The 23879-nt window shown below is 42.7% G+C and overlaps 1 protein-coding gene across 3 annotated transcripts in view; it reads right to left on the reverse strand.

Moving 5' to 3' along the window:
- Window positions 1-87: 87 nt before the first annotated feature.
- Window positions 88-23879, reverse strand: part of Mgat4a (alpha-1,3-mannosyl-glycoprotein 4-beta-N-acetylglucosaminyltransferase A) — a 138977-nt gene continuing 115185 nt past the window's right edge. For all 3 annotated transcript variants that reach the window (XM_085679532.2, XM_085679533.2, XM_085679531.2), the window contains exons 6-16: window positions 23727-23773; window positions 21467-21580; window positions 20649-20724; window positions 14176-14290; window positions 12793-12923; window positions 11939-12046; window positions 11650-11843; window positions 11128-11206; window positions 10112-10178; window positions 5998-6110; window positions 88-5872 (exon numbers count right to left, since the gene is read on the reverse strand). In XM_085679532.2, the coding sequence (XP_085535658.1) occupies window positions 5846-5872; window positions 5998-6110; window positions 10112-10178; window positions 11128-11206; window positions 11650-11843; window positions 11939-12046; window positions 12793-12923; window positions 14176-14290; window positions 20649-20724; window positions 21467-21580; window positions 23727-23773 (1071 nt within the window). In that variant the 3' untranslated portion in view covers window positions 88-5845. The remainder of the gene's footprint in view (window positions 5873-5997; window positions 6111-10111; window positions 10179-11127; window positions 11207-11649; window positions 11844-11938; window positions 12047-12792; window positions 12924-14175; window positions 14291-20648; window positions 20725-21466; window positions 21581-23726; window positions 23774-23879) is intronic.

Here is a 23879-nt window from a genome sequence, read left to right on the forward strand (position 1 = left end):
TAAAGATTCAAGAGGAACCAGCAACTAGTTGAAAAACAGGTTAAGTAAACACCATAGTAATAACACTTAAAAAATTCTATCGGTTCATTCGGTTTGAGCCATTTTTATTAGAAGGAATCTTGATTCAACATGGCTTTTCAAACTTCTTTATTTCAAATACACATGGACAGTTATAGCACAGAGACGGTTATGGAAGGCACAGTCAACAGGACATTAGGTTTCAATTATAGCAGCGAACTTGAAAATAAATAATCTGCCTTTAAAAATCCAACAGGTACCTCAAATATTACTGCATCTATATTAACTGTTCAACCCATGAAGACACTGAGCAAAGTATGTACAATACATTTAAGGAGGAGAAGGGGGAAAAAACCTGGTACAACCTTGCAGATTCCCTGGGCTGCTCTGAGAAACATCCCCCAATGCAAAGACAGCCTTTCTGGAAGAGGTGTTCCAGCTGAGCGGTTTTCCCTCCACAGGGGAAACATGACTGAGACTTAGTGAACTCTACACTGGGAAGACTCTGCTGGCAGTACTCCGGACAGTACTCTCCCAGCAGCCCTTTGTATGGCTCAGGCATTGCATCTTCAGGAAGTTTTACACCAAGCTAGAGCAAACACAGCATTTCCAATAAAGACTGGAATGCTAAGCAAGCTAAAGGAACCCCATGCTTTCATTCTGGGACCAAGTGCTAATTACCAGTTCAGCTGTACTAGGAGCAGCTGCAGGAAGCAGCCTCCTTAGCATCCGTAAGTGTTTAGCTGTCCCCACAACGAACAAGCCTGTTCAGAGCAGTTGGACCCCCCTGCACATATTCTACCATGCTCATCCTGGGTGTGGCTCCCACACATGCTTCCCCCTCCCTCGAACTCAGGTTACTGATACTGTACACACAGGGTCACATGCTGTCTGTTCTCGCAGGAGCCCTTTAGGTAGTGTAAAAACTGGGAAAGGGAACATTTCAGAAACAAGGCTTCATTTAGCTAGTGATGGTACAGGGGCATGGGTACCAAAATCCTTGGTTTTTGTTTTTTTGTCTTTGTAAAAGACTGGTCATCTTTTTAGCATTGAATGTTCACATGCATTAAATTGAGCATATTTAGCATTGCATATATCTGTTAAGATTAATCATTTAAATCCTCATAACTATCAAAGTTTAGATTTTACAAGCTATAAATGTTGCTACATAGCTTGAGAATGCCCTTTTCTACAAAAGGACTGAGCTGGGACTTAAGATCCCTTACCATATGAAAATGATGACAGCACAGGGCTGTGAGACCCGACAGTGCTTAACCTCTAAACTCCTTTCCTTCAGTTCTGTTGGTTTTCCTTCAAGGCTCTGGCAGTATGGTAAAATAAATAAATAAAAAGCACAAGGGAGTGCACCAAAATAAAAAAAAAAACTTCGTTAGCAATTAATGGCTTGGAATCAGAGGGATTTTGGAAAGCATCTAAATACAAAACCTTGGTACATACAGGACTTGCGCTGTGCTAGCAAGCTATTGAACTAAATGGCTTTAAAGAATTACACTTCTCTTAGCCTAAGCGCTAGCAGGTATGTTCAGCCTGTGGCCCAGATTGCAATGAATGGCACAGTACAAAACTGTAAACTTAAAGCTGTTTAACATTTCTTTTTTGTTTGTGTAACTGAACTGTGTGGCTCTCGAGTGTGTCCTCTGTAGATGACAGTGCCATGCCGCTGTCAGAAGGGCAGACACGCCTGTGAGTCAACAAAGGCAGGAGTTCTTTCCTCTCTTCAATCTGATGGAAAATACCACGGTTCATCATTCTTTCAAGTACATCCAACAGGCCCTTAAGTCGGTGTAATCTAGCCTCATCTACCCCACACCTAGTCTCATCCTAGCAGCTGTTTTACAGAACACAGATGGTACAAAACTCTACCTTGTAATGGAGATGAGGGTCTCTGTCATAGAACATTCTAGCTTGAGACCCAGGAATGAGACTTGCTAGGAATGAGTTTATTCTGGATGTCAATCAAAACAAAATGTCAACAAGCTGGGCATGGTGACTCACATCAGCACTGGCGAGGCAGCACTGGGCAGATAGAAGTTCAAGATCACCCTGGGGTGCAAGGTGAGACCCTGTCCTTAAATTTAAAGAAAAAAACAGCAATTCAGGCAGTGGTGGCACACACCTTTAAACCCAGTACTCGGGAAGCAGAGGCAGGAGGATCTCTGAGTTCAAGGCCAGCCTGGTCTACAAGAGCTAGTTGCAGGTCAGGCTCCAAAGCTATAGAGAAACCCTGTCTCGAAAAAACAAAAATTAAAAAAAATAAAAAGTAACCTGCAAGCAATCAAATATGAAGCCTTCTCAGAACTGTTTTAAATTCTTTTTCTATTGCTTGTTACAAACCCCACATCTGGCCACTTACAGCACCACCCATGTATTACACCTCACCGCTCCGCAGCTCAGAAGTCTGGCTTACCCGAGCTGTCTGTGTAGCGCTCCCCTTGCAAAGCTGTGGTGAAGGCGCTTGCCAGGCTGGCCTCCCACCTGACAACGTCCATCTCCAAGCCTGGGGTGCGTGTGGAGGTGAAGCTGTCCTGGGGCACAAGGACTACAGCTCCTACTTCCTCAGCCAGTCATCTGCAGACCTTTTGGGAGGCCCCTTCCACTTAGGCCAGCGATGGTGTTTCAGAGTTCTGTTGCTGCTTTTGTCTCTCCTTCCTACCAGCCTGACATGGCTCACAAGATTACACTGGTCACCCACAGATGTCTCCCTTCAGCTAAGTAACAAGACATGCCCCTGGATCATGGTCACAGTTCTCACCACACTGAGCCGGGGAGGATGTGACAGGAGGGTGCATTCTTAGAATCCTTCATACCACAAATGCACACTATTAACTGGGATAACCTGAACATACTCCTTCCACACAGCCAGGCTCTTCACTGGGGGATAGTACTGTTGAGAACTCTGTCATTATGAAAGACTAAAACAACCCTAGTCTGCTGCTTTCCTGACAGCTTTTTGAAACAAGCACACCTGATCTTTTACATGAAACCAATGATTTCAAAAACCACAGAAAACCTTTCTTCAAACACACCCTAATGGATGCACACACGTACACATCTAGCCTACCCATCTGCATTCACTCTTTCTCAACGCTTTTTAATCAAACATACCTCTTGAGGGTACCGATACAATGCATGCTGGGAAGAATGCTGACAGTCACATACACCCAGGCCATCTTGGCCTTCTCACTGAAATACACACCTTTACCTGCACTATGATGAACCCACAGGTCTGCTGTCAATCACAGCAGCGGGATGCATCACTCCTTTCTAGAATGTTCATATTTACACTTGACACTCCCACAGTGATGACAATGTCCCATATTTCTTAGATCCACTATGGTGGCTGCTGGTCACATGTGCCCACTGAGCTTGTGGGCACAGAACTTGGTTTTTCATTTTAATAGCTACTGTGTGCTCTGTGGCCTCTGTAGCGGCTAGGGCTACTCTAGAAATACACACCAGATGCCAACCACAGCCTATTCTGTAGATATAATTCATATTGCATTTGGCACTTTTTCCATTCACTATTCAGGGGAAAGTGGGTTGGTGGCCTCTGAGGTGTAATGTGTACACCTTGCAGTTCTAGGCACTCTGGCTTCCCCTCCTGAGCTTCCCCCTCGCCAACCTCCAAGGGCTCCCACTAACACTTCTGGCTTGGGGAAAGCACATCTGCTTCGATTGTCTAGGGCTGGCTGTCCTGGGCAGAAAGGAGGGTCAGGGAAGCACCTGCTGTAGTGGAAGACAGGAGGAGAGCTGGCCTCCAGAGCATGGAGTGTGCCAGAGAACACACACCACAAAAATTAGACAATGAGTGTGTGTGTGTGTGCCCATGCATGGCAAGGATGGCAAGCAAACACAGCTAAGAGAAAAAGGACTCACCCAGATGCCAATAGAGCCTGCCAAGGCGCACGCATGTTCTAAGCACTGGGAACAAGCTCGCAGGGAAAAAGGAGAGGTTCCCTGGGTGAAGGAAAAGACTTGGCTATTGATCCCTAGGTAGCAGGAGCCATGAGTGGGGTCTGAGCAAGAGGATGTGCACGAAGACCCTTGCGGCGGCCATTCAAATGGGGGCAGGTGTTGCGTTTGTCTCCTACTCGATTATCAAAGCACAGCCTCCCTTAAAGTCACAACCATTGAGAAACCAGAGCCTTTAGGGGGCCTCCCTGCACCCATCTGCCTGGTCTCACCATCTGTGACCCTGCTGCATTAGCCGTAATTTAGTGTGTGGATAGTGCTCAAATTTTAAAATGAAAAGGTGCCTCTATTCAAAGGAATTTGCTTGTGTCTTAGGAAACAGGCTTAGGAAACCAGAGAAGAAAATAAAAAGTAGGAAATGAGAGGGGAATTTACAAAATCCCAAGAAAAACTTCAGTTGGGCCTTGACATACAGCACAGTAGTACTTACCTACATGTTCCTAGCCAGAACACGGCATGCAAAATCGCCGCTTAGCGCTGTGTGTCCCATACACTAGGCAACTAAGGAAGCTCCAGGCTGGAGGCCACCAGCTAGGACCTCCCAGAGTTCCAGACCTTTACCACATCTGCTGGACATCTGCAGCCCCTGAATCACCGACACAGACCGGCCACACTGCTTAGCCTTCCTAACTAAGTAAAGCACTTCCACAAACTAGTATACGTGGGACTACAAGGGCAGGAGGCATAAGCACTCTGTGGACACAGTGTTTACTTCCAATTTCATGGTACAGCAGAGCCAATCACTCTGTGGAAACACACAAGCACTACAGTGACTTTCACCAGAGCCCCACAGTACAGTTCCAGTTTGTAAATTGTACCCATTATGATTCACGTAACAACATCACCTAGAAAACATGATCTGAACTCCAAACCTAACACAGGTATAAAAGGACCAGTGAGGAAAGGGATGATGTGTCAAACTAGTGATTAAAGACAGATTAGAAAGAAGAGTCTCATCTCCCACGCAAGGGGAGACCTGAAAGACTCTGTGTGTGGAGACTCGGACAGGGGCCTCCCACCTGGACACTGGAGATACCACACTGGTTTGCTGTGGCTACACACCATACACAGTACAGGAAAATAACCCTCAAGAGGACACTGGTCTTTTAAAATCTTGGCTTTAAAGAATGACAAATGCCTCTGAAAATGTTTTGTTCAGAACTGCTGTGATTATAAAAGCACTTCAAGTTAAGAAACCCATCTGGGACCAGTCTGGAATGGCAGTGCACTGGAAAAAATGGTATTGATCTGCAATGTCTGCATCTCTAAAGAAAAATATAGAAAGAACTTAAAAAAGCCAGGGAACTGCTTCTTCAAAAAAAGGTATTGATTCAAAAATTTACTGCACAAAAATATGTACTTCTTAAGTGTTTCTAATAAATTAACTCCATAACATCTTTATGTATATTTATATATTTATATATATATATATATAATCCCTGATCGTCTATAAAAGAGGGTCTATAATAGTAAAATAAATCAACTTCAAAAGTACCCCCTCCACAAAATGTATTTAACATTAGTTTTCTCAAATTTTAAGGAATGTAACAATATGTACAACTCTTATGTATTAGTATAATACCAAAAAAGCCCCAGTCGCATTAACAGGCTGTCAGAATTGTAAAACGTTTGTGTCAAGTTCAAATTGGAGGACAGCTTAGTTTCAAATGAATGCAGTTATCCATGGGAACAGCCCCTGTCTGAGTGGAAATGACAATCATCCTATCTACAGTAGGCTTCACGAGAGGTAGTGTTCGAGTCCAAACAGAAAAGGACGTGCTAACTATCTTTAATCGACAGAGTCATGGAAAGGATGTGTTGGTTTCTTAGAAGATCAATTGGCGACTTTTTTAATATGAATCTGAAACACAAAATAATGAAAGATTTGATAAAGCAGTTAATTCGCAATTCCCAGAAGGCTTCAAATGCAACAACAACAACAAAAAGCATCAACTAAGTAGCATCATAGATTGCATATATTCTTACCTCATTAAGAATGGCCCAAACAGCAGAATTGTGAATAACTGAAAGTCGAAAGGCTGAAATAGGATTTAGACTAGGGTCCACGATTCCCTCTGCAACACCATACTCAAATTTTCCTTCAAAACAGAAAGTAATTGTTAAAGACCTACTGGAGAGTCAGACATGAGCATAAAGCACCACCAAAGGCAAAATATTTCTAGATATCTTTAGACAGGAAATAAACAAGTTAAACCCACTGATCTGCTTTTATTCAGCTTTCAAAGTCCCATGAACTGATGTACTCTTGAAGACCTTAGAGGCAGCCTATTTTAAAGCAGGGGTACACTTCTGCCCACTGTAAACAAATAAGCATGGTGAAGACATGTATGTTTTTACATCAACAGTATATAACCTACAGGATGTCAGCAAGTTGACACTCTACTCAAACCTTTCCTGACCAAATCCATTTTGTAACAGCAATCAGTTGCTGCCCCGAAGGTCAAATTGGTCATAAAGAGCTTCACCATTTCAAGTACTCTGAGGCTGGGCTAGGGCAGAAGCTCTGTCCATGTATATCTTCCCAAGACTCCACTGAGAAGAAACTTCGACGTGCTGCCTGCTCTATATAATTCCCATACACAACTCCATTGAAATGAGAGACTAATACATCTGATAAGTTGTTACTATTCAGAATATATACAGAAAACAAAACAAAAAATCACCAAAACCCAAATAATTCAATTAATGGCAAGTAAATTTGATGGAGTAATTGTTCAACAATCGACCAATAAGTACATAAAAAACGTTCAACCCAATATTCCTTAGCCACCAGGAAAACATAAAACTACAGTAAGGGGACCGAGAGAGGACTCAGTGGTTAAGAACACTTTTTGCTCTGGCAGAGTTCCTGGATTCAATTTCCAGTACTCACAGGATGACTCACAAACATCCATAATTCTAATCCCAGAGGAACCAATGCTCTCCTCTGACTTCCACGGGTACCATGTATGCACATGGTACATATACATACATGAAAGAAAACACTCATATACATACAAAAGATACATACAAAAGGAAACATAAATCTTTAAAGGAGTTGCCGGATGATGGTGGCACACACCTTTAATCTGAGAACTCAGGAAGCAGAGGCAGGTAGAGCTCTGAATTTGAGGCCAGCTTGGTCTACAGAGTAAGTTCCAGGACAGTCAGGGCTATCCTGTCTCAAAACACAAAAACAAAACCAAAAAAACAACCAAAAAAATCTTTAAAAGAAAAATTTTGAACAACACTGGAAGTCCATCTCACCCCAGTCACAAAGGCTATCATCAAGAAAACAATTCTGCACAGGATGCTGGGGAGAAGGGAGCCCTAAATATTGGTGAAGTAATATAAGTAGGTGCAACTATATAAGCGGAATTATCTGTATAAGAGAAGAATTACTATATAAGCCTTCTGGGCACATACTCATAAGAATCTAAATATACAACAGAGACACCCAAAGATATATATTGCATTCTTCTTTTATATACAGGATCTATATTTAAAATAAGACACAAATATAGAAAACTCTACTTGGGACGAGCAATGGGACCAGTGGAAGGCAGAAAGAGGCAGTAATGGAGTCAAAGTCAAAGGACATTAGACACATGTCTGAATATATCATAACAACACCCGTTATTTGGGTCAGTGACACCTCACTCAGAGGATGAAGGCACTTGTTACCAAGCCTAATAAACCGAGTTCAAGCCCTGAAACTCACAGGATGGAGAAAGCTGACTTCCGCAAGATTTCCTGTGACCTCCACAAACACTGGCTTCGGTGCATGTGTGCACATACACAAACATAAATATGTGTAATTAAAAATGAGACTCATCTTCTACAAAGAAGGCAAGCAGAAAAGGCCCTCTACAGAAAGAAGCGAGACCTTTCACAGAAGGCAATGTGTCCCATGTCTATCATCTCTTGCTATAAGGATAATGTCCTTAAAAATAAAAAATGATGTAAGGAAAATGACAATGAAAGAAGGAAGGGAGGAAGGAAGAAGAGAGGGAGGGAAGAAGAAAGGGAGGGAAGAAGAAAGGGAGGGAAGGGAAAGAGGGAGAGAGGGAAGGAGGTAGGGAGGGAGGGAGGGAGGGAGGGAGGGAGGGAGGGAGGAAAAAGACAAAGTTCTCTAAGCCAGAGGGTAACAAACTTTTCAATGAAGGTCATTCTTTGTGGGTCACAAGGACAAGTGAAGATGCTAAACAGAGAAGATCTGCCTCATTTTTATGGATGAAATTCAATATACATAAATTAATGTATGTATTCTGGATTGTGGACATGCTGTGGGGATGAATGCAATTCCTTATTCTTGGGCAGCATTCCACTTAAACAAGAAGTTCAGAGTTAGTTTTTCCCTCCCCATTGGAACTCACTGCAAATGTCTGTCATGGCTGACCTATTGGGTGATAGATATTTTCTGGCCTTCATCCTCGAAACATCCCTTAGACAGCCCAGGTCACACCAAGCACCATTATCAATCCACAAACATGTCACGTTTGTGTTTGTGTTTGTATGGATGTGCAAACCACAGTATGTGTATGAAAACAACTTTTAGGAGTTGGTTCTCTCCTTCCACCGTGTGGGTCTAGAGAATTGAACATAAGTCATCAGGCTTGGCGGCAAGTGCCCTTCCCTTACCAACTGAGCTACATCACAGGGCCACACACATATGATTTCAGTAGGGCATACTCATCAGCTGGAGGTTATTTACATATTTATTCTACTAAGCTTTTTGCCTTGATATTCACTTCCCACCATATTATTACACAGTAGATGAATCACTTCCAGTTAGAGGAAGAAGTCTCTCATGCAGCTAATTTGATTCTGAAATAAAGCAATTCTTTATTTGCATTGAAGCATCTCCAAATCTCTGCTGCCACTGTACTTCTGGCTTGGAAGGAGTATCCCCTCTCCCTCTCTGTACATGTCTTTTCAAGAAGCTGATTATACTATTTGCTGCTTATTTTCCTAAAGAAATGAGCTTAGGTATCATATTAGCTTAAAAGAGTCCTGAGTTTCCCCAGTCGGCCATCAGCAATAACTATGCCTATAACACCTACCACTATTGTCCAGAGTCAACTATGAAACTTCCCTGAAGCAACTTTTTCTTTTCTCCTTTTCCTCTTCTTTCTTTTCCCCCTCCTTTCTTCCTTCCTTCTTTTCTTCCTTTCCCTCAGAGTTCAAGTCAGTAAGTATTAGATTAAATAGATAAGTATGAGATGATAGGAGGAGAAAATTGGAGGAGGAATGTGCCATACAACCAAAACTTAGGAGGGCAAGCTGAACATGCCAAAGGCATTCCTGTCCATCATGTAAATCTTCTGAGCAAATGTTCCACATCCGTAACTGAGCATGCTCAAGACTACTCCTAAACTGTGCATGCTCAGGAATGGGCTAATCTGTACCACAGAATCCCATACACCGAAAGGGACGCCAGAGGTCCCTGGACATGGCCCTATTCCTTCCACACACTGGTCTGTGGTCCTTTCCAAGGTTCTGCTTCTCTACCAAAGGCTCTTCTGCTCTTTAACCCACTGAAATAAATCTAGCATCTCTTTCCTATGACCACAGCACAGGAAACTCTTCATACCCACTCCAAACCACACCCAGCAGGGGTTCAGTGATTGCCTGTAGGCCAGCTGCTCCTTTCAGCCATGCTTTTGGAATTAAGTAGCAACAAGTCTGAGAAAATTCTGGCCGCAGACAGGCTATTTTCTTGGTTTTCCCAATTAGACACCTAGCTGAACCCTGATTCTATCTACTCTCCCTAACACCCTCCAAGGCTTCCCCGGCTGCTGCTGTCAGGCAGACAGCATCACAACATAGAAGGCACACCCTGAAGGGAGGACAGAAAGACACAGGGAAGGTGAACTCGTTGCCACTGAGATACAGCACCACATTGGTAACTGAGAAAGCTGACAAGCCAGGGAACCCACCCGGGATTTGAAACCATCAGGTCAACGGAATAGAAGGAACAATCTGAGCACACTGGTGACTGTCTATAATTGCCAAGCAGCTTAAAATGTAAGACAAGAATTTGAAATGACTTTAGGAGTCAGTTCAGGAAATAAGGGGCGTGTTACTAAGGAGACATTACCTATTCTGAAATAGCCATCTTCTAATCGTTTATCTTTGGTTTCTTTGCTGATTTCCAAATTGTCGCTCTAAAATAAAATAAAAGCAGCAATTATGGGTAATTAGGCCTGTTTAAAACAAATTTAACTTTGTATATAAAAGTTGCTTTTGTGGCAGAGTTATGAAAGAAAATGGCATCTCAGTTGAGAATTCTGAAAATTTGTTAGTAAAACTTTAACCACTCTCCCAGCCTGCAAGTATACCAATGGTTAGAAAATGAAGACTGCATGTTAACTTGAATAAAATCTAGGCATTTCTTACAGACCAGTGAATTAACCATGCCCCATCAGGCACTCAGATATTCAGTTGGCATCATGGGGCTCAAAATATACAAAGTAAACAACTGTGGTAAAAATATGGACCCTTTTCCTAATATAAACAACCATATTATTTTTCCAGGAGAAAGCAAAATGAAGAGTATTGATGAAACAAATGGGGACATTAATATCAGGTATTCAACATTTTAAAAAACCTAGTAATACCACCCACCATTGAAGTCTTACATCTCACGAGAATTTTTGTTAGCCTCATAAATAAGAACAACCTCTATGTATCCATTGTGACAACTGGCTTTGTCAACTTGGCACAACTAGAGATGAGCAGAAAGAAAGCCTCAGTGAGGGGCTATCTACACTGGTCTGGCCTGTGAGCATATCTATAGGAAGTCATCTTAATTGGTTTGGGAAGACCCAGCCCACGGGGGGCAGAACCATTCCCTAGGCAGAGGTTCCTGAACCATGTGAGAGAGGAGAAACTGAGCTGAGCACAAACAAGCACTCACTGCTCTCTGCTCTTGACTGTGGATTTGATGTAACTTGATATTTAGAATTCCTGCCTGACTTCCCCACAATGACGACCTATAATCTGGAATTGTAAGCTAAAATTAGCCTCTCTCTTCCCTAAATTGCTTTCTGTCAGGGCATTTTTAGCACAGTAACAAAAATGAGACTAGACCATCAGGAGTAGCAGCAGCCATACCTTAAGAGGCAGAACCTCCACGGTTGTGTTGAGCAGGATGTCTCCTGGGTGTTCCTGATTGCCACTATGGAACAAATAACTAGAAACACATACCAAAGAATGAAAACATGTGTTAGACTTCGGTGTACAAGATTCAAGAACACATCCTCACCCCAGAGTGAGCTCAGGATAACCTCACCAGAACCTGCAACCACCTCGCTGACTCAAAAGTGCTGTGGAAAATTTAAGACTGAAGGACATAGCCCCAAGCAGTGTTATCCCTGCCAGAAGCCCCCTTCCTTGCTGCTTAACATTCAATAAACACAAAGTGACCACAGCCTGACCTGTTTGCAACATTTTCCACACAAATACAACACTTTATCACAGTGCAGTATACTCAGCTGTATGAAGTTAATTTATAACCAAAACTTTTGTAACTCACCACCCCTTTTCAGCCTACTGTACACCAAGCACACAAAAGGGAGCATATTCCAAGCAGAAGGTCTGGATTCTAAGACAAAACAGAATTCCACTGTCACTGACCTTTCTACATTGACTGGTTTGTCGAATTTGAACAAGATGTAGTCTCCAGCTGTGGGGGTGATGGCCCAGAAGAAGTCCTCGCCCATGTAGGTCTTCTCCAATGTATGTCCTTGGTACACCTTCATGGAAGTGGAGACCTCTGCGGGTGGGTTCACATGGATCTTGAGAAGCAATGGTTTCATATAATCTTTATCCTAGGAGGACATGTGTGTGTCGTTATGTAACACGGCTCAGCTACACACGAGACAGCAACCTGGACAGCTAGGAAAGGCTATGTTAAATCACCAACCGTGAGTTTCTGAATTTTCCCGGACAGTGAGGAATGCAGACCCACGTGCTGGAAGAGGGACGGTCGGAAGCGGATTCGTAGATTTGCCTTCTGTCTGTCACAATGTTTCTAGACATTTAAAAGAATCTGGTTTTATTATTCAATAATAAAGTGCAAGGCAGACACTGAAGAGCCCCGTGAGCTGGCAAATGGCATCACTGCTATTAACACGTTCAGGTGTACTGGGGTCGGAGACTGTCTCAAAAAGAATTTAAGGGGAAAAAAGTAAAAGACAATAGGCAGAACAGAAAGAAAACAGCACACCCTTCACAAGTCGGTCTGCTGTCTATCGATAGCCGATACTAACAGGCTAGCAAGCCTCAAGACCCCACCAGTGTTTCTAAGCCATACACAGAGGAGTCAATGCTTAGAAACAGGGAGGTTGAGGGATTTTCTAGTACTAAAAAGTGCATTATATATGCACACACATACATTGCCATGACTGAAGACTGAAACCTTTATGAATGCTGTTTAAAGCACTCTATCATTGTATTCCTCCTCCACCCCATGCACACACCTTTCTAACACTGGAACTTAGAATTGGCTTCAGAATGAAGCCGAGCACATGAAGAGCAGAGAAAACAGTTTCCCTGCCATGGCCTTATTTAACTTGTCACCAACATCTACTTCACTCAAAGTTATTTGCATAAAGGAAACATAGAGAAGAAACTTCCAGGCACTGTAGGACATGCCTGTAATCCAGGTACTCAGGCAGCTGAGGTAGAAGGATCTTCAACATGGGGCTACATAGTGAGATCCTATCTTGAAAAGAAAAGAAAAATTCTCCCCTGGACAGCATGGAAAAATTAACTCACGGCATCTTTTTCAGGGTTGCAGACTTTCACCCAGAGAATGTGGTCCAAGAGCCAGTCAATGGGTTTCTCCTTATAAAACATAAAGATGAACTCCACAATCAGAGTAAGGTCTGGCGCTTGAAACATTTTTCCTGAAAAGACATTCCCAGTCAACAGCTGTCACAAAGAACCAATCTCCGAGATGCCTGCAGAAGTGACTTCTATGCACTAAATACATTGAGGTTTTCCTCTCATCATCAAGGACAGTATCACTTTAGCTAAAATTCTCTGGACTTGTCACTGTGTAGAAACAGAAGTCCCCGACTCCTACTGTTAACAACAATTTAACACACAGTGTTGCTAAAGGGTTCATAATCTGATGTCAGATTATTTTTTTTCCTATCTTAGTAAGACTGTTCCAATAAATAAAGGAATTTGAGAGATTTACATTTTAAAAAAGTATGTGGGCCTGGGCATAGAGCTCAGGGATAGAGCACTGCCTAGCACATGCATGAGGGAAAGAGGGAGAGACCTAAATCAATATATACAAAAAGATGAGACAGAGCAGGAGCAGGGGCGAAAGGGCAGGAGGAGTTGGTGAGGAAAGGCTAACTACTTCTGTTGTCGCTGAGACTTTGATAACCTTTTATTTTCTGCGTCTTAAAACAAGTTTCAAGTTAAATGACAAGGTCAGAGACCAAGCCTTCACTGTTTAAAGGGTTGGCTTGAACCCAAGGTCTCATTCATACTCGGCAAGAGGTCTACCACTAAGCTGCACCCCGGTCCTTGCATTCTTCAGTCAAATTTCACTATGCTGCCCAGCCTGGCCTTAGATTTGAGATCCCCCTGTGACAGACTCTCAAATGCAGGGATAGCAAGTGTTTCAGATGTTCACCATCACGCCTGGCTGGAGAGGTTGTTTTTAAACCCTGTAAATTTCCTTCATCCATCCAACTTCAAACATTCTTTCTCACTGGCTATTTTAGGGACACTATTCCCCAAAGGCATTAAAATAAGCCCCCCAAATAGTTCATGAAAGAAAGAAGTGACCAAAAAGTAATCAGTGAACAAGGGCTGCATGTTACAGTCCCCCTAAGCAGTGCCATGCTTTGGGGATGAACCCCAGTCATAAGCACAAAGGAAATGGAATACGTTCCCAGCACCATGGTAGCCACTGTGGAGCTCTCTAGAGGACATGCTAACCTTAGACTCAGAGTCTACATGAGTTTATGTGCATCTTTTGGCATACGGAGATTTACCAAAGTTTAATTTTCTCAACACCAATCAATTTCTCTGAAAAAAAAAAAAAGGATAACTTTTTCTGGTTAAAAAAAAAAAGCAACTGGTTTAAGATTCTGAGACTCGGCTGTTTTATAACAAAGATGAATCAAGTACTTTTCTTACCAATGAAGCCAAGCTGAGAAAACTCTAGAATCATCCATTCTTCAGAAGAGAGTTGAAGTGCAAAATTTTTTATAGTATTAAAATAGTTTTGTTTCACAATAATATCATCTTCAAGCTAGAAAAAATTGAACAATCATATTTAATAAGACAAAAAGCAAAAAGAGGATAACGGCATTATTACAGAAAAACTCAACATACTCTCAGAAAACCAAGAAAACTGTTAAAGCCAATTAAAATATAAAAACAAGAAATATACTCTGTGGGTCAACTACCTGGGTCAGAGGTCAAAGAGAAGCCAGTGCCTCGCTCACCTACCTTCCACCTGGGTACCTGAGAGTACCAACATGAAGACTGAGTATGCATCCATCTGATGCCTTCTGTATTCTGTCTGAATCAGACTCCTATGTACCTCTCTCTCTCTCTCTCTCTTTCTCTCTCCTTCTCCCCTCTCTTTCCCCTTCTCCCTCCATCCCACTCCCTGGGAATAGAACCCAGGGCTTAGCTCAAGCTAGGCAAGGGTTCCATCCCTGAGCCACATCCCTAGAAAGCCCCTTTATATTTCTGTGTGTATGTATGTTTCTCTGACTGAGTTTAAGGGCATCACGTGTGTGCAGGAGCCTGTGGAAGTGAGAAGGGGCATTGGATTCCATGTGGGGTGTGATACAGTGAGGACAAGATGTGACCAGAAGCACCTGGCAGCGTTCCTGAAGATGATCTTCACACTCCAAGTCACTTGCAACACTCCCCCCCCTACTTTTTTTTTTAAACAAAGAATCAAAGAAACTTTAAGTACAGATCAGAGACACACTGCCAAGAACGGCAGTGGACCACATGAGTGAAGATACCCAAGAACTCCAGTCACTATCTGGGGCTGCCTTTATGGGGTTCAAGAGAAAGAGAAATCTGATTGCTAAAGGGGATAGCAAGGGTAATTCCCTGTTTTGATCGACAGATTAAGGCAAACAGTCATTTCTCTACTGTGCATGTCCTGTCTCAGAATGTGTCTGATTTTAATCATGTACATGCCCAATTATGCACAGGCGATAGTAAAGAGGGGACTCTCCCTACAAGTTTACTTAGGGACGCGGTTTTGCCTTACTGCTGCAGATGCACCCCAAACCAGTTCAGGCTAGATCGGCCTTTCCATCTGGAGTATGAATGAACAAAATCTGTTGAAGAGGAGAAGAAACTTACTCCATCGTTCCTAGTGGGTGTGTATACAGCTCAAGCAGGTTGGGCTCCTAACAGGTTTCTGGGTGCAGGGTTAAGAAAGACAGCCTGGTGCAGCTGTCTCAGGCTGTCGAGTACATTACTACTAGAAGAGGAAGTACAACCCAAACCAAGCAGAGTTCCAGGTCACTGAACTATCCCCCACGCTTGCCTGCATCATTAATGGGATATGCAAAGTGATTTGGGAACACTGAGGCAGGAAATGTTCACAAAAACATGACACTTGAGTGGAAATCTGAAGGTTCAATGTCGTACTGAGTGAAGGAAATGACTGTGAATGGGCATCAGAGCTCTGAGTCACCCATGATAAGAACCTTGGCATAATTTAATGTGGGGAAATATGGCGTTTAAAGACATGGAATAACATTGCCACTCTAAACTTCATCCCAAGTCCAGGCATAAGGAAAAAGGTATTTCCTTTTTCTCTTTAAGCATAAGCAAACCCGATGATACAACTGACCTCGTTCTACTCTTTTTCCAATGCTGGGAACTGAACACAGGGTGGCATGCACACTGGCCAGTATTCTCTCCCACTGGGCTGCCTCCCACCCACAGACATCCTTTAGAAGCTGTGGATATGAAAACCCCATGTTTGCAACCATGAAGCCACAGCCTTAGGAAAGTGTGAGATAAAGTCCTTTGATTCCCCCCCCACCACCACCATCCTTAGCTCTGTTTTCTTGGGATTTCCCTAGGTGACCCCTTTTGCTTTACAAACATTTCAAGCCAGCATACTCTGTGGGCTTCTGAAGCTAGTGTGTTTCCCCTACTAATACTCTGTAGACAGATGACAATGAGCTCCTTGATAGGATTCTCATGCTGCCCAACTCTGAAGAGCAGAATATAAAGCAATTCTATTTCCTGAGGAACAAGCTTTGGGGAAATATACCACTTTTAGAAAAACTCATCAACCTTTGTAGAGCTGAAAATTTAGGTACAGCCCAAATAATCAACAATAAGGGAATGATATAAAAACAATATTATTTCAAGAAAAGACTAAAAACAATACCAATTTCCATTTACCAATAATTAAGGCTTTTGATATTATGTTGGGACAAAAAAAAAACTGGTCATGAGGCAATGTGTTTGTATGACCTTGTTAGAGATTTTGGACATCAGGAAGATAGTGAATAGCAAACTCCAGGCCCCCTTCACCCACAGAAATATGGCTTTAAAATCAGATCATTCAATAGCTAAAGCCACTCTTTTGGGCATGGTTCTCCAATTCCTGACTTCTCCCTTAGCAGAGAAATTAGTTATGAATCCCTGGAGCCTCTGCCCTTCTGGCATGCATCCTGATAATGTCATTTCTGTCTTATTTTAATCAAAGTATAGATGGAACAGGGCAGGCACCCAACAGAGGCCAATAACAAAGGCCAGAGGCTGCAGTATCATATACAAGCACTAAATAATGCCCCAGCTGGACAACACAGGGATGTACAATATTCCCTCACACACTCTAAGAGTGGAGTTGTGTACACCAGAGTAGAAACCAGCAAATCACACCTGGGTTACACCCACAAGTCCAGAAAGAGGGGACCCAAGCAGTAGTGATTGTAACAACATGGACAAGACCTGTGTAAGTGCCTCCTAGACATAAAACCTGCATAAAGGGGGAAGGTAGGCATGACACACACTCCCATCACCACTAGCTGAGGAGCTATTGGCATTCTCTAGCTGCCAAGAGAGGGAGAGTCACCTCCTTTAATGATGTGACCCCTGGTAGGTTGACACACACCAGGGCAGGCCCCACTCCCAAGACTAGCTGGGCAGCACAAACTGAACGTGGTGAGTTTGAAAAGGAAACTCAGAGATGGGTAGGTGGAAATGGTAAATGAGTGAAGGTAGGGGGCAGCGAGTATATTCAAAATACAGTGCAAGAAACTAAAAGAATTAACAAAAGTACTGTTTTTAAAAGAGGCTCTGGGAACTACAGAGATGGATCAGTGGTTTAACACATTTGCCACTCTTCCAGAGGAGCCAGGTTCAGTTCCCAGAACCCACAAGTTGGCTCACAGCCATCCATAACTCCAGTTCCAGGGGGCTCGACAGCCACTTCTGACCTCAGCTGGTAACAGCACTTATGCAGTGCATATACATACATGAATGCAAAATACTCATATGCATAAAGAAGAAAATAATTATTTTAATTTACAGGGCTCCAGAAGCTCTGCTGGTACAGCACCAGACCACAAGGGCGGGGTGGGCTGTTGAGGATGGCTGATTTTCAGATACCAAAATCCCAACAGTAACAACAAAGATGACCCGGCAGTGAGGCTACCAAAAACAGTGGGCAATGAGATATGTAAGAATGTGTAAATGAAATGTTCCAAGAGCTAAATGAGAACAGTAACAAAGAGACTGAAACTACGGAGGAGAACCAGCTAGAAACAGGAACCAAAGAACACAAAACCTGAATGGGAAACTTCACAGCAGACCTGGCCAGGCAGAAGAAAGCGTAAGCAAAGACAGTTTTCAATACGAATGGTTTCAAAGGACAAAAAGGGAAATATGAAGACAGTCCAAGGAACCTGCAGATCCATGAAGCTAACAGGAACCTTGATCTCTTCCAAATCTGGTATAATCCAAAGCACAAAAGTAATTACACATTAACTCCATGGATATGCAATGTGAGAAGCAGCAGGGGACCTGGGTGTTGCTCGGTTGAGGCAGTGCTCTTCCGGCTCCCACAAAGCCTGAGTTTGAGCCTCAGCACATCTAGACCAGGTACAGTGGTACACTCTACTGTGTAATCCCAGCACAGCAAGTTCAAGGTCAGCCTAGAATGTGAGCCGTACAATCTTAGAGAGGCAATTTGTGTCGTCAAAAACCAAGTAGGAAGAAGGAGCAGATATAAAGTCAGTAACTCATATGGCTTGAAATTAAGTGATCTGTTTTAGACAAACTGCTGTAACGATAGCCATGTTTCAAGTTACTATAACCATAACACAAAGAAAATCAAGAAGGAAATCAAAATGCATGACTATAAAAAAATCAGTGGAAACAAAAGCAAGCAAGGATGTTTCTGCAATGATCAGCAAAACTGACAAAACTTTAGTCTGAGTAACACAGGAAAAGAGAGGACATTAAAACTGACGTCACAGAAGTACCAGGACTATGCATTAGGAGAGGCTTCTACGGTGTTAGGTGTGTGCTAACGAACTGGACTAACTAGAAGAAATAATGAGGTCCTAGAAAGATGCAACTCACTGAGACTGAGTTGCAGACAAATACATTTAAGCATGACACTAACAAGTAAGGGAATCGAAGATGAAAACAAAACAGAAAACCTTCTTGAAGGGCTGGGGATGTAGCTCAGTTGGCCAAGTGCTTGTCTAGCACGCATGAAACTCTGGGTTTGATCCCCACCACCTGAAACAGTATGGCAGCATATGGCATAATGCCAACACTTGGGGTGTGCAGGCAGAGGGATTTAGGTAGCAGATCATCCTTGGCTATGTGCTAAGCGCAGGGCCAGTCTGGGCTACGTAAGATGCTGTCTAAGATGATGACACCAACAAACTTTTCCTTAACTTCCTTGTACAGCAAAGTGGGAAGCCCAGGATCAGAGAACTTCACTGAAGCATTCTGGGTGACATTAAAGATGCAATCAAGTCTGATTTTCCTCAGATTGGCCCTAAAATCTGACACAGAGAGAATTCCTTCAAATGCAGTCAGTGAGGCCAGCATTCCCGAGATGGAATCAAAAGCTTCCCTCTGGGATCACAAACAGACAGGGATCCCCATTAATCAGAAAAACTCTGGGAATCCCAACTGAAGCCATCAGACGCCCAAGAGTCAAAAGCACCCAAAGCCGGAGGAAAAGAAGCTGCATCTCTGCATTTTCCGTCGCACCATGTTGTTTCTTTTGATGCCCACAAAAACGTGTACGTGCACTCCCTCTTGAGACGTGGCTTCACCGTACAGCCCAGGCTCCCCTGAAACTTATTTTAGTCCAGGCTGGCCTCAGGTCAGTGATCCTCTTTCCTCCTAATCCTGGGATGATGAGTTTGTGCCACTGTGCTCAGGTCAATTTGTAGATCACGATGCTGGTGTCACATCCAAGATGCCATTGCCACCCCCCATGTCCTCAAGTTTCCCCATGACAGGTCTTATACAAATCCATACACACACACACACACACACACACAAAAAAACCTACTGCAAATAATAAATGTTTCAGCAAAGCTGCAAGATTAAAAAAAAACAACAACAACACATCATCATTTCTACCCACTAACAACAGCCAATGCCCCCAACCCATTTTAATCTCATTCTGTAGACTGCGAAAAAGGCTAAAACATTCAGGAATAGCATAAGGAAGTAAAAGACTTATCCCAGGCGGACTATCAAAAAAAAAAAAAAAAACCAAGGTGCTGCACGCTTGCAACCCCAGCACTCAAAGGCAGGAAAACCCCAAGTTTGAGGCCAACTTGCAGAGCAGGCAGAACTACCCTGAGTCTAAGCCCCAACACCCATGACAAAAAGCCAGTTGTGGCAGTGCCCGCCTGAAATCCCAGCACTGAGCCAAGACTCTGGGGCTTGCTAGTCAGCCAGTTTAGTTTTAGTGCTAAGTTCCAGGTTCAGTGAGAGACTCGACCTCAAAAAAAAAAAGTAAAGATTACAGATTACCTGAGGAAGAGCCCCAGCACTGACCTCTAGCCCCTACAAGAAAGTACACACATTTACCCCACACACATACACAACATACACACTCACACATACAAGAAACTTCCAGAAATGAACAGATGCTTTTTAATCTACCTTTACTCTAATCTCAACTTTCAGAACCACATGAAAATTCTGACATAGACCTCTGAACCCAAACTTCGTTAAACTATATGTAGAATGTGTTCATAGAATGTGGTCATCTTTATAAAATAAATATGAAACAAAATCTATTCTGACTTTTACATTTCAAATCTTTTATAAGCTAAGTGTATTTCTTTTTATATTTTAGTAAATCTATTGAAGAAGAGGAGGAAGAGGAGAAGGAGGAGTCAAAACCACCAAATAAAAAGACTGAGAAAGGTCTGCGCTAATGTCTCTTTAACACTTCTTTAACTTGTGAGAATGACGTGCTGTGATGCCACACACCTTCAATCCCAGCACCAAGGAAGCAGAGGCAGGTGGATTTCTGTGAGTTCAAGACCAATCTGGCCTACATAGCAAATTAAAGGCCCAATCTTAAACATCACAAAAGAAACAACAGCAAAAATACCTGTAAAAAGCCCGGCACTTACCTGAATGTAATAGATGCCCTTCTCCTGAGCATACATCATTAGAAAACAATAATCCAGGTTTTGCTTGGTTCTCCATCTGAAACAAACAGTTTCAGAGTAAGTGAGGAATCAGACTCAAAATTAGCAAACTCAGATTATGTGTGAACACACACAGACAAACCTCACACACTCAAGAGACAGTCTAAGGGTGGCTTCCTACAATGAAGCCTTGCTCACCATGTACTCCTAAGACAAGACTAACCCTCCAGCTACCCCGTGCACAGAAGGCTCTCCAGTGAAGAGAATTTGGACATCACTGTAGACTGCACATTCCCTTCTAGAGAGAGTTCAGCATAAAAGATGCTAAAATACCCACCACCATATTGCTGGACACGGAACCCATGGTTCCATGCGTGCTTGGCTAATGCTTTACTTTTGAGCTACAACCCAGCATTTTCTAGACTGCCTTATCCACAACCCTTTGCTTCAGTAATATCTTACTATCTCCTTGAATTAGTGCTTGGCGAAGTCTACTTTAAGAAATAGATATGAGGCTATGTCTAGAACTATGAAGTGAATATGGACAGAGATAGATAATGCACATTAAATGCAAACAGAAACTAATACTATGTATTAATGTCTGTAAAACACACTTAGGTCTACAATAGTAATCTTTTTGGTGAATTCCTAGTGGCTAACAGAAACACACTAATGCTGAGCACAATGAACAGTCACCCCAAGCTCAGTTCAGCTAAGAAAAGTGCTTAGAATCTCTGTCTTGCTGAACAAGATGGCCTAGGATATCTTGCCATCTTCTAACCAAGAAAGCCCCTGCTCACCTTACTCTTTCCTTGGAGTCTCCAAACGTCTCCTTCAGGTTTGTCAAGTCAGGGTAATAGCTTTCAGGAGGGGAGATTATTTCCAGCAGGCCAGAACTAATTTCTTTAGAAAATCTACCAAGAGAAAGGTTAGCGGTATTATTTTAGCTCTGTGGGATTTCATTTGTCTTAATGCTCAACTTATTGCAGTTAACATAAAACGCATGGCTAAGCAGGATCGCAGAGTATGAGAAGACAGATATAGTGTGCTAAATGCAGTCAGCTCACCACTGAGCAGAAAATACAAATTTCTCTACAAGTTTTGAGTTTCCTCTTTTTTTTTTGGCCATGCTTTTTAAAGACAGCAAAATGTCGGAGGAGAAACGGTGAGATGCAGCAGAGCAATCCTGGGAAAACTGCGGGCACTGCCGTCTTCAAAGTGATCCGTTTTAAAATCTAAGCACATCAAAGTCCCACAGAAAGAGGGGGACCGAAGAAAAAAAGCAAACAAACAAATCTGTATGCTCACCCAAAACATATTATTCATGAAAATTTGAAGTTCTCCCATTTTTTCTGGGCTAGTAGGGTGGTTCAGTCACAAAGGTGTTTGCCCCTCAAGCCTGAAGGAGTGGGTTCAATCCCAGGGACCCACACAGTAGGAGAGACAACTGCAAAAGTTCCTCTGATTATAGCATGTGTATGCATATACACACAAATCAATAAATGTGACTATTTTCAAATTTAAAGACAAAGTTCTTCAATATTCTGGAAGCTTTAGCTGTAGGCTTCAGGCTCTGTATCATTCCAAACCAGGGCTTTTTAACTGATAGCAACTTTATCCCTCCTGGGAACATTCAGTGGGGCCTAGAGGCGATTCTCTGACATCTAACGGACAGAGCCAAGGATTCTGCTACACATCCTTCAACCAAGATCACCTCACCTATCAGCGGTGCTGGACTGAGAAGCCCTTTCTGAGGCTCTTGAATCAGTTTTCACTAATTGTGGTTCCTTTTTCGTTCACCTCCTTGTCTCATACTTGTAAATCTTCACTCAATACTCTATAAGGTGGGTCTCTGTGCAAATGCCAGGGGTACGTACTGCACTCATTTTCTAGCCTTGGTTTCCCTGCTTTTCTAAGGAGCCTGCAGAACTGCCCCCAAGGTCGATGGGAAGGCCAATCAGTCTTCATTCCCTGCTTCTTTAAGGGGATTGTCTATACCAGCTTCTTTCTACAGACTGCCAAGAATGTAGCAAGTGAGAATTTGTTTTGTTTTGTTTTGTTTTGTTTTTTCGAGACAGGGTTTCTCTGCAGCTTTGGAGCCTGTTCTGGAACTAGCTCTGTAGATCAGGCTGCCTTTGAACTCACAGAGATCCATCTGCCTCTGCCTCCCAAGTGCTGGGTTTAAAGGCATGTGCCACCACCGCTCAGCTACACCTGAGAAAAATTTTAATGCACACAACTTGACCCTGAAGTATACACAGTAGTTTATTAAATCTCCAGCTTTCATATTTTGATTAAGAAGGAGAAATTACTTTAAGTATGGAGTTAGCAAGTAACTCCTGCTTTTAAGTCTTTTTAAAAAGATTTGTATTATTTTTAATTAGGTGTATATGTGGGTGGGGACTTGGGGGTGGGAAAGAGGTGACAGAACTCCCCAAGCCTAGATTATAGGAACTGACAGTTAGGTCACCTGCAGGATGAGCAAGCACCTTTAGCCACTGGGCTCTCTCTCCAACTTCCTAAGCCTTCCTTGTCAAGTAGAAAACGTGCCCTTTAGGAGTAAAACCAGATAAAATTCACAGAAGAAACCTGTCAGGTCTAACTTTAAAACTGACAAGTGAATACTATAAACATGCCAATGCCTGAAACTCCCTAAGCGCCACATCTGTCCCCTGCCTACCGTAAACCGGGGCCCAATGTTGGTAGAACAGAAAAACATGCTTGGATATGGCTCAGTTTTAACACCTGTCCTGACAACAAATTTGGGGTGGGGATTCAAACAGTTCTGTACAACTCTGACTCCCTCCCTCCCTCCCTCCCTCCCTCCCTCCCTCCTCTTCCAGGAGTAAAGATAACTAGCTGGTAGTATTCTATGCAGATGCTACTCAATTTTTCCCATAGTGGAGTTAGCAGTTTACCCACCAGACACTGGGTTTTGTATACAGCTACTTAATAAGAATATAAGGGCTACTGACATGGGTGAACAGAGAAGTGAATTAGAAAGGAGCCAAAGATAATAGTAATGAAAATATTTCCATTTCTGTGCTTTGGAAAACTTACTCTTTCTCCAGGTTCGCTACAACGCTGTGAACATAATCAAGATCTGTCTGGGAAAGAGAGAAAAACATTATCGTTTTTATTTCACTTTACAAAAAAAGATTTTTATTTCATGTGTGTGTTGGTCTGCACAGTATGTGTGTGTGCACCTAGCGT

The sequence above is a fragment of the Myodes glareolus genome, chromosome 18, assembly GCF_982192425.1.
Source record: "Myodes glareolus chromosome 18, mMyoGla1.1, whole genome shotgun sequence".
In the NCBI taxonomy this organism is placed as follows: Eukaryota; Metazoa; Chordata; class Mammalia; order Rodentia; family Cricetidae; genus Myodes; species Myodes glareolus.